General features: G+C 28.4%; 1 protein-coding gene across 2 annotated transcripts in view; it reads right to left on the bottom strand.

The window, feature by feature from the left end:
• for (cGMP-dependent protein kinase for) overlaps positions 1-12,043 on the bottom strand; it is a 167,255-nt gene that overhangs the window by 77,957 nt on the left and 77,255 nt on the right. For both annotated transcript variants that reach the window (XM_017902298.1, XM_017902299.1), the window contains exon 2: positions 6,186-6,352. In XM_017902298.1, the coding sequence (XP_017757787.1) occupies positions 6,186-6,352 (167 nt within the window). The remainder of the gene's footprint in view (positions 1-6,185; positions 6,353-12,043) is intronic.

The following is a 12,043-nucleotide window of genomic DNA, read 5'->3' as shown; positions in this document are numbered from 1 at the left end:
TTTGATTGCGATTAATGTAGACATATTATAATTAAATATACGCTGTTGTATATTATCAAAAATATTTACGACCAAAAGAGTTAAGAATCTACCGGCTATATATATTTTCTCTTTTTCCAAAGCCACAGAATGACGTCAATATGCTTTAAAATTTTCACGTACACTATAAATCACATACTAAATTTAATTTTTAAATTTTTATCACAATCCCAATTATATATGTAATCACAGTTACAATAATTACATGTATAATTATTATAATTGTACATAACATATATGCTATATATTATATATAGTATACTATAATTTCATACTAAATTTAATTTCTTAATTTTTATCACAATACCAATTATGCATGTAATCACAGTTAAAATAATTACGCGTATAATAATTATAATTGTATATAACATATGTACTATGTATTATATATAGTATACTATAATCTCATACTAAATTTAATTTCTTAATTTTGATCACAATCCTAATTATATGCGTAGTCACAGTTACAATAATTACGCGTATAATTATTATAATTGTATATAAGATATATACTATATATTATATATTTTATATTTTATATATTATATATATGATAGTATAATCTCATACTAAATTTAACTTCCTAATATTGATCACAATTCTAATTATGTATGTAATCACAATTACAATAATTACGAGTACAATTATCGTAATTGTATATAATATAATACTGCAATTATACATACATGAATTTCGTGAAACGATAAAAATTCTCAAACTCTGCATTCACGAGGAGCTTGACGTCAGAATTCTATCCTCGAGGATTACCCAGTTAGAAATTTATAGTACAAGATACCCGAGTAACTTCTATTTTCGAATGAAACACAATTTCACCAGTTTTCATTGAAAATATTTTATTTATTTCATCTGAAGGATTATTTTGATTAGAAATCGACGTGACACGCGATGCAACGTTGCTTTAAAATATATCAAAGCGATGCATTAATTGCTATGCTATTGCGGTACGCGAACTTCCGAGAGAAAGGTCAGTGGTTCTCATCCAGCACCGTTAGACATTTAAGCAGTCGAGTAGACGGAGTTTCAGTGCGTGTATGACGAAATGAATATTCGATATTTCAGGATAATTGCAAAGTGTAAAAACGAGGTGGGGGAAACGTATCACAAAGCATCGAGACTATTTATTAATTTTTTCTCATTAAAAAGTCAACAAGGAGAAAGCAACTAAATTAATCGTTTCAACTAGTATTTAGGTATTCTGCGTAATTGGGGTATTTAGTATTTCAAGGTATGATAGTCAGATTATATACTCAATTAAGATAGAATAATCTTATATCTCAGATACAAAGATATTTATTTATAAATTTTCTTCGTGACTCGTGGAACAGTGGAGCAATTAATTATTAAGTGTGAGTGACTCGTAAGTGAGCTTGAACAATACCTCATCGACTAATACACTGATATTCAATTACTTTGGTAAGAAAGTTCATTCATATATTCCCCATTAAAAAGTTGAAATTCTATTTCATAGAATAGGCGAATCGAAACTTTTGGAAGATACTGTATTTATAGTAAAAATGATAGTGTGCAATTTAAACACCATGTACAATCTCATTAAATTTCTGTTTAATTAATATAATTAAATATAAAAGATAATAAAGTTATTTCTTTCATTAAAAAATATTAAATATAATAGAGACCTTAATTTATGAACGATACTGTACATGCATCTATTAGAAATGAAGTTAATCTTCTGCTAATTACTAGGCTAATTACTTTCTTTTTCAAGGAAAGAATTTTTGAAACAGAACTAATTAATGTTCCTCATTAAAATGTCTTAAATTAATGCAAGAGAAGTAACTTTTGAGTGGGAGTGTACGTATATTGGAAATGAAATTAACTCTTTGCACTTCGAGCATATATAATATCTCATTCATAATTCTTCCTTTTCTGAATGGGGAAAGAGAAATTTGAAAAGAAATTTATGAATTCCTCGAATTAAAAAGATCTTTGATTAATCAAATAAAAGCTTCAAATTTTTAAATTCATAATTCTTTTTTTTCTGAATGGGGAAACAGAAATTTGAAAAGAAATTAACGAATTCCTCGAATTAAAAAGATCTTTGATTAATCAAATAAAAGCTTCAAATTTTTAAATTCATAATTCTTTTTTTTCTGAATGGGGAAACAGAAATTTGAAAAGAAATTAACGAATTCCTCGAATTAAAAAGATCTTTGATTAATCAAATAAAAGCTTCAAATTTTTAAATTCATAATTCTTCCTTTTCTGAATGGGAAAAGAGAAATTTGAAAAGAAATTTATGAATTCCTCGAATTAAAAAGATCTTTGATTAATCAAATAAAAGCTTCAAATTTTTAAATTCATAATTTACAAATATTCCAAGTTAACACTTCGTACACCAAATGTTTGGTACACCAAGTGTCAAAATAATTTCTTTTCTCGTATTTTGAAGAGAAGAAAAGAAATTTATTTAACGAATAAACAAATCTGAAAATAGTCCATCAAAAACTGTCTTTTAATTAGCAAAATTTTACCACTAGATTATACCACTACGAACGCACAGTCTTGTGTTGCGAAATCCACGTGTTTATTTCTTTTATTGTATTTTCGTATCAGATTTTATCGCGACAAATCTCGTTCTGTTGAAGAGACACGCTCGTGTTTGCAATTATTTGCACAAACGATATACGAGTCGACATTAAACGTTTCACGTTTGTACAGTTAACTCAATCGTGGCCGTTACGTGTAAAAATTCACGCTGTTACGGCACACGTGGCCCATTACATTCGAATTTAATTGTAGTATCGCTGCTCGTTGCGCAAACCGTGACTGAATGCGTTCAACCGGCACCGGAAGTAAAAGGAAATTCGTCGAAAACGAATTGGGAAAACGAATAATTGTGTGTGCGAATACAACACAAAATATGCGTGTGAAATTATTTAACGCTGGGATTAACCAAAAGAATGCATTTTTATTAATTATTAATATTTTTAATAGTAACTATTTGTAATTATTAGTAATTTTAATAGTGATTTTTATGAATTATTAATCTTTCTAACAATAACTTTTATCAATTATTAATTGTATTCAGTAGCAATTTCTAGGAATCATTAAACCTTTTAATAGTAACCTTTATGAATTATTAATCTTTTTAATAGTAATTTTTATGAATTATTAATCCTTTTAATAGCGATTTTTATGAATCGTTAATCTCTTTAACAATAGTTTTTATCAATTATTAACCGTATTCAATAGAAATTTTTATAAATTATTAATCCTTTTAATAGTAATTTATATGAGTTATTAATCTTTTTCGGTAATAACTTTTAACAAATATTAAACAATTTTAATAATAACTTTGATTAGTTATTAATACTAATAATAGCAAAATATTTGATTGTTATAAGTTACTAATCTTCTTAAAAATAATTTTTATTAATTATATATTTTAATTAATAATCACTTTCAATGAGTTATTAATTTTACCAAAATTACCAGTCAAAATGACATACATTGAAAGTGAGATCCAAAAATCTATTATTAAAAAATATTTACGTAAAAGTTAAGGCAAATTATTAATGTTGCACATTTTTAATCATTTCTGCAACTATGTATATCGCGATAATTACACTTGTTACGTGTATTATTTTACTTTCAACGCAAAGTGAAATCGTATATTGTTCGTTGACTGGAGAATTAATTTTCGAAACTTTTAAAATTTATTAAAGAGAAAGAAAAAGTGGGAAACAAAAGAGAAAGCCATTTTAAAGCTCTGAATAAATGTTCTGTAACAGAGCATGGAATTGCTTTGAATCAAGAACGTTCATTTTCATCTAAGGAAATCCTATGATACCTGATTTTCACGAATAATTAAATTTTCACATAGTGTCAAATGAAACCATTTTCTACAACTTTTCATAAAAATACAAATTTAACAAATCTGAAAAAATAGTTCTTTTTAAAAAATTAAGATTCTCAATACTTTTAAAACTTAATATTTTTCATATCCTTTAAAATTGACAACTTTTAAAATTTCCAAAATTAATCATTCAAAAAATTAATATTTTTAATTTTTTTGTAAATTGTAAATTTTTACTCTTATATATATATATTATTAAAAATTTTATGTATGAAAATGCATATACAAAATGTCTACATATAGATAACTGCCTATACATATATTTTTATTAATTTATTACTTATTGATAAAATGATCTGATTCTTCAAAATTCTCACAGATTAATGCACGAGTTTATATGTTCTAATTAATTCAAAAAACAGGTAGAAAAATACAAGTGCATAGACATATGGTAAAAGCTTGTTACATTAAACCTGATCAAATATCCGAGTTCGAAATTTAAGGATAATGTCAGACACTTAGTTTAACGATGATTAATTTTAATTTGAATTTCAAATGTCGCGAAATATGGAGCGAAATTCGCATTAAATACGAACCCGATTTTTATCGTTGCAAAAGAATGCGGTATATTTTCAGCAACATTTTATTTATAACTACCGCTATGGGAACCGGTTTTTCGGAAGAAAAGGCATAGCTTGAATCATTCGGTTCCTGTAAAGAACGATGAATCATATGCCGCATTGCCTGCGGAATTAAAGTGAATTCATTGCAAATTTCTCGCCTATTGAATGAAAAATTTTTATTGCAATTTGTTTAAGCTACTATTTTTTCCTTCCTTTAAAAATAAAAATAGGATTTTAATGGTACTAATAATACAATAATAGTACAGGATAATAGTATAGTGATAAATAGATAAAATAAAATTTGGAAATCACGGGCACACATAAATATATACTTATGTTTATGTATAAATATACAGGAAGATTTAAAATAAGTGTTCTACGTGCAAAAATATGTCGAAAAGAAAGAATACAAATTTTTCACCCGAGGCCTTATTTTCGAGAAAATTGAATTCACAAATTTGTTGGGTGCATAATTTAAGGCTAAGTAAATCACTGCATCAATTAAATGAGGGTGATGTAATGGGACAGGATATTTTGCATGTCAAAATATGTTGATAAAGAAGAATGAAAATTTTGGGATGAAGCACCGTTTTCGAGAAAATCAAGTATGCAAATTTGCCAGGTGATGTATATCGTAAAGAAAGTCGTGAAGTCAGGAGATGAAAGTGATAAGTCGAATACCCAATATTCGATCCAAGTATAACACTAAACACATCACATATATAATGACCATTTTCAATCTTTTAATTAAAAATTTTATATTCAACGTTATTATCTTCGTCGCTTATTACCATAATTTTCTTTACAATATACATAACATAATAAACGATAATCAAATAAATAAATAACACAGGTGCTATATGTTATCCAATAATGCAATTCAATTCAATATTTCATTGACCATTTAAAAATTATTTCGTTTATTATTAACACCATTAATAAATTAAAGTATTACTCATTAAAAGTAATACGTTTATTATTAACATGAGTGAAAAATCTATCGAAATATGTCTAGTGATAAATGCGTCGAACGGGTTCACGCAGGTCAAAGAGCTGCGCGCGCAACGGGGACCGCGTCAAGCTTCCAATTCGCGACGCAAGAGTGCGCAACGGTGTACTACGCAGTTGCAAAGGAACAATGTTCGACCTCGACACAGCCTGGTGAATAAACTGAAATTACACGATTCCGTCACTCGCTGAGCCTCTTGGGTCAGAGATGATTTTCCGCCCATGTCCATTAAAGCATGGCCAACCGAACTATTTATAACCGAATACGCATGGAAAAGCGTAATCACGCATAGCTTTGTCTAACGAGCTCGTTGTAGTTGCCTCGAATTGATGACTCGAACTGTACCATCGCCATTTTACGCGACCTAACCTATATTGCAGGCTGATTGCTTCTACGAATTTTAAACGTTCTGTTCCAATATTAATATTGTTTGTTAGTTATTTTAGTATAATGGAACGTTACAATATTTATGGATATTATGAATAATTAAATTTTAAGAATATAATTATTTATCTAATTCAAATATTTTTATTTTTAAATATCTTTAGAATGGTCATAGCAGTTAGTTAAATTTATATTACTTTAGATTATTAGTTGAATGTTAACTAAGTGAATCAAAGTGACTCAGCTCGAAGAGAAAATAATTTTCACTACGACAGAAAAATTTGTGACTCACCCTCCATAACATACACGATGGAACCAACATCTCCTTCGCGTATTATGGTTGAACCGGCCGAGAAGGTAACAGGATACATGCAATCCACGATTTCTCGAATCTGCGTCAGTTCGAGGTTCTTCATGAAGTCATTGTCCAAAATGGCTGCTTTGATCAGTTCACGAGACCTTTGAACATAAAAGAAAACAAATATTTTATTCCAAATTTTCTTTCTTAGTCGAAATAGATTATTCAGAATAAAATCATTCGAAAGAAATGAACTATAATTTGTAAAAATAAATAAATTATTAATTTGAATAGTATTAGCAAATTGATATTGTTATTAACAATTTGTTCGAAGTACAATGTATAATAACAGTAAAATAGTTAACAATTCATAGATTATGATAGTAGAAAAGTCATTCAGCGGAATCGGTAATGATCGCGACTTGTCGGCCCACTTCGGTTGACGGTCGCTGGGTATATAAAGGCCACAGCATTATTCCGACAACTCATTTGCCATTTTGGCGTCGGAGTGGAAGGATGGTAATTTTAATTGAAGTGAACAGTGATCATCAACTAATATTGCGAGTTAGGTGATAACCATTGTCTATTTCACCCACATAAGTCTAATAATCGTATATTAATTATTATAATATAATTGATGAAACAATTAATTAATTCTATGGACTACTCCGTATACTAAAATAATTAGAATTATTTAAGTAAATAAAAAACGTTTCGAAATTTCAAGAATTATAAAATATAATTTCAGATTTGTTGTTTCCTTTTTTTCGTAATTTCCTTTCATATTTTATTTAATTTTTATCACTGATCATCGTTGGATATTATACGTGTCTCAATTTTAATTATAAAATAGCTACCTAGTCTAATTGTATAAATTATTGTTGCACATTCATTGTTCATTTCTTTACAAAAATACGCTGTCCCACAGTGAAATATGCTAACCATATCCCTTTCATCCTCCCGTTTATAAAATAAAACATAATTGTTTCGCGATCAGTATACCAACTGCCTTACACGATTTATTCTCATTTGTGCAACTTCGTGTTACTGTAAGTTACTCTCCTGACTCGGGTTTTAAATCCTCTAGAGATCCTGTTTCCGTCAGACACGCGTCGAGTTCGTTAGTTCGTCGTCGAGCCGATGGCGCTGCGCGGTGTATGAGATAAGGGTCCGTGGCGCTAGTTGTCTAGTGTACATAACTACGCATACACGACCGAGGTTCTATAGTACGATTGCGCGTGAGGTGTCAGCTATCAGATTTAGGGACATGGTTTCTTACTCTTTTTGAGTCCTTTTGACTCTTGATTGTTTGTATTGATTTGTTACATTTTTATAGAATATTTTCTTTGAATTTTATTGACGTAAATTGAAAATTTTTTGAAACGAAACATCCTAGTTCTTTCATAGTAGAGTAGTGAAGTTTAGTATATTAAATCGAATCTCTTTCTTTAAGATACGAATTTTAAACCAAGTTTCAGGTGGTGTACATTTCTGATTTCTTATAATTAAAATATCAGTGTTTAATATAGCGAATTAAATTTTTCTTTTTGTAAGACATGAATTTTAAATTAACGTATTTTAATACAGAAGGCGGCCAATAGGACGATGATGAAAATTGGCATCGTTTTCCAAAAGATTTTATTTGGAAAGCAATGCCAAGCTGAAGACTACGTGTCAAGTTTAAGATATTTGCAGCCTATTTTAAATTTTACAGGCCTTTTTTAATCGTAGATGAATGAAATTTATTTATAATACAGCAACCAGAGGTTGGAAAATTTCTTGATATTGATTTTTGTTTCTCGGCATTAGTTCCAAACAGTAAAATAGTTATCTTCACTATTTAATATAGATGATTCTTAGGTACCCTGCATTTAAAATACAATTATGATATTACCATGTTATAACATAAAATTACATTTCATAGTATATAAATATTTCATAAATAATTTACTAATTTAATAAATACTAAATGAAAGAAAATGACTAATTCGATAAGAATTTTAATAAATTAACAATATTCGTATAAATTTTATTTTAAATAATAAAAAATATAATAGCGTTATCGTCGTTCTGTATAAACGCAAACCGTGTTTGAGGAACATCTCGCACAGTGCAAGTACTTGCTCAGTACTTGCTCAGCAAACAACTTGTGGTGTGTCACAGGTGCAGAGCGATAAACATAGCTCGGTGCTTTTGATCTCTCGCTCGTGGAATAAACGCGAGCATTATCATCCTAACGTCGACACGTAACGTTAAACGCATTACGTCGACGCTTAATGGGAAAATTACAACAAAAATTCCTAGAATCTTCCTGATTAAGCTGTTACAACATTTTTTCCTTTCATTAGTGTCAAACGCGTTGCAAAAACGAAATTTATTAGTCGATCCACGAAAGGATTGAATTAGTAAGAATTTAATGGAAATATCAATTATCTGCTTAATTTCATCGACAATAGCTGTGTATTTTAAGAAATATAAAATATACGACATTTGCATTGAAAATAAAAATAAAAATAATTCGTTTAAATGAATAAAGTTATAAAAATTCAAGATTTTTTGGTAGTATAAAATAATTACCGATGGTGTACTATTTATCTTTATTTTCATCTTTTCCTGACTAAAATCACAGATTATCTAAATGAAAAATTTGTTTAAATTATAAAGATACTGGATTTTGTCTTGGTATAAAATTAATATTTATAGTATATTATTTATCTTCCTTTTACTTAGAAAAATTATAATCTTTCTAGTGAAAAATTTATTATTTACATTGTATTATTTATTACTTAGAACAATTCTTTAAAAAATTTATAATTTCTATGAATAAACAGAAATTGCAAAATTCTGAACTTTTCGCTAAATAATTACATTTTTCACTTGGAAAAATTATTAAATAGTAACAGTAACTTAAAATATCTACAAATTTCAGTAAATATAATTTCAACATTTAGTATAAATACATAAATGTTGCAATTTTATAAAAAAAAAAATTAATTACAAATCAAAATGTTCTTCCAATTTTATCTTAATATAGTCATCGTTTTTTAAACGAATTTTGACATACTTCAGTAAAAATCGTCGAATGTGGAAAGCTGTGTGAAAGTTACGACGAATCGAATAGGGTTGTCGATGAAAGAGGTTGCCCAAGAAACAACACAAGCATAGTTAACGAAGCCACGTGTCATGCATTAAAAATAGTTTGAATGTAACACCCTGTCACGTACTTTCGCGGTAACGCGATTTGTAGAGGTGAAACCATGACTCTGAATTACGCAAGCCACGACCAAATTTCACTCTTAATAATAGTTCTATGGTGATCGTTGAGTCATCGATCTCTCTGCTTGGCCTCGAAGTCAACAACGAAGACAGATTGCCGGTGATATTTGTACGAAACTACGAGTCGAATTAATCAACCGAGTAATTAAATCTGCAATAACAAGGTTCGATTGCACAGCAGATTAAATAATAAAAATTATTCCTTAATAATTAAAATTCGAAATAATAAAAAAGTGAATTGTGAAATTGGAAAATTTGGACGAATTTGTAAAATTTGAGATCCGGACGAATCGTAAATTTTGGATACGATAATTATAGTAATTTTATTTTAAAATGCGAAATTACAGAAAATTTGTTTGAGGAAAGTAAGAGTGTTTATTATAACTTCCACGAAATAATCTATTTGCAGCTACAAAATGCAATCCATGCACTTGCATAACGATAACTGCAGCTACGAATAGATTGATTAATCATCAATGCGATGTGTGATTGCTCTGATGACAAATGAACCTGTTCCATTTAGAAATATATTTTGTTCGATAATATTTCGCAATATACTTGTGCCTAAATTTCGATACAATTCCATTGTAGAAAATTAAAAGTGTTATCAGCACTGAGTACAATACTCTACGAATTTCAGATTACGACTCTTACAAATTTAAAAATTATTTTATAAATTAAATATATTGGTCTTTAAATATATTGTAAATTTTTTAAAAAAGCAAAGCTATTATTTTGACTTTATACTACAAAAAGAATATTCTATTCACTATAAGAGAGAAAGCATAAGTTACACAAAGTGTCTTTGACAACTAGATAAAACTATAACTTTAAAATTATAAGAAATGAGAAAATAATTAATTTTAATTTCAAATATATTGGTCCTTCGAAGTCAATTTTTTAAAAAAGCGAAGTTATTATTCTGACTTCATACTACAAAAAAGGTATTCTATTTACTATAAGAGAGAAAGCAAAAGTTACGGAAAGTGTCTTTGACAACTAGATGAAACTATAGCTTTGAAACTATAGGGGATGAGAAAATAATTAACATTCATCTACCTTCTGTAATATAAAATATAATATTCTATAATATAAAACAATATTAATATTATTGTAAACAAAACTTGTTATTTGTAATTAATTTTTTCATTTCTATTATTTTGTATTTTTCTATATTTTTATTATTATTTAAACTATATTATTTTATATTTTTAAAATTTTATTTTTCTTTGCTTTTGCAGTGTCTATATATTTCCTCCTGCTCATTTATGCTCTGTTATTCGAACAGGCACTTTGCATGTAAAAAATTTCTAATTCCATAAATAATGAACCCATAATTTATGCAGACAAAAAATTAAGAGACAAGTAAACAATTAACGTGTATAACACGACACCGATCTTTGCCAGCACACTGGTGGTTTTTTGATCATCTGGTTACCTAAAAACGCTGACCAAGTGTCCTCGAGTGTTCGAAACATTTGATCTCTAAAATAGATCACACTGAATTGATCTCTAAAATGGTCACACCTTCGAATACCAACGAAGCCAACCTTAGAAAAACAATCGGTCATCGTTAGCTATAAAATGGCAGATATTTACAAGCAGATCTGTGGGATCAAAGGAATATCAAAGGTACATTTTATTAACGTCTTCATGGCTGCCAGAGTTCTCTTCGATCTCAAAAATTAGGCTTCGTTCCTAATAAAAATGGCACCGATAAAACTGGCAAGATTTTATGTGTCCTAAATTTTATGTAGAGAAATCAGATTGAAAAATAAATTTCGTCTATGAGGAGACGAAAATACTAGTTTATGTTACTAGAATTAGGATGTTCGTTTAGTGTTACTTGTTAACAGTTTGAAAATAAACGAAATTATGAAACAAGGATCAATGTATCGGAGCTTGAAGCAATATTTATTTGAACTAAAGAGGTAAATGAACACTAGATGGACAAGTTCTGTAATTAAATTAATAGTTGATTAATAATAACCAAAAGTACTATAAATCTTTTTAATAACCTGACGTAATACAAGAAAGATGAATCATTAAAAAAGTGACTCGATTGAACGGGTATTTAATAGATCAAATAGGCTAGGAGCCTGTCTAAATATAAAAGGCTCGTAACGAATAATTTTTTTCTCATCCCTTTAAGGAGGAAACGGAACCAAGTACTAATAGCCAAAGTGCTAATTTTGTAACAGTCTGATAAATAATTAAATATATGAAAAATGAGTTACAAATTATATTTAATTAAAGAGTCAAAAGCTGAGAAACTATATTTCATAGTCCCACTAAATAGTTGACAGATTTCATTGCTAATATTAAAAAATTAGCCAACAGCTTAGCAATACAAACCAATATATGAAAGACAGCTAATTAGTCAAACAAAATACAGAAAGCTGAAAAAATATGTTTCAACACCCCTAATTAGGTAATAGATCTCATTACTAATTCCCAAAAGTTTGCTAATTTATTGGCAGTCCAATATAATAAAAAACAGCTAACTAATTAGCCAAACAAATTATAAAATGCTGACAAAGTATATTTCGACACCCATAACTAGATAATAGATCCTA

This window comes from Eufriesea mexicana, unplaced genomic scaffold (genome assembly GCF_001483705.2).
Source record: "Eufriesea mexicana isolate 0111107269 unplaced genomic scaffold, ASM148370v2 scaffold1801, whole genome shotgun sequence".
Classification (NCBI taxonomy): domain Eukaryota; kingdom Metazoa; phylum Arthropoda; class Insecta; order Hymenoptera; family Apidae; genus Eufriesea; species Eufriesea mexicana.
The sequence above is the reverse complement of the archived record's forward strand: the minus strand, read 5'-3'. Positions and strand labels throughout refer to the sequence as shown.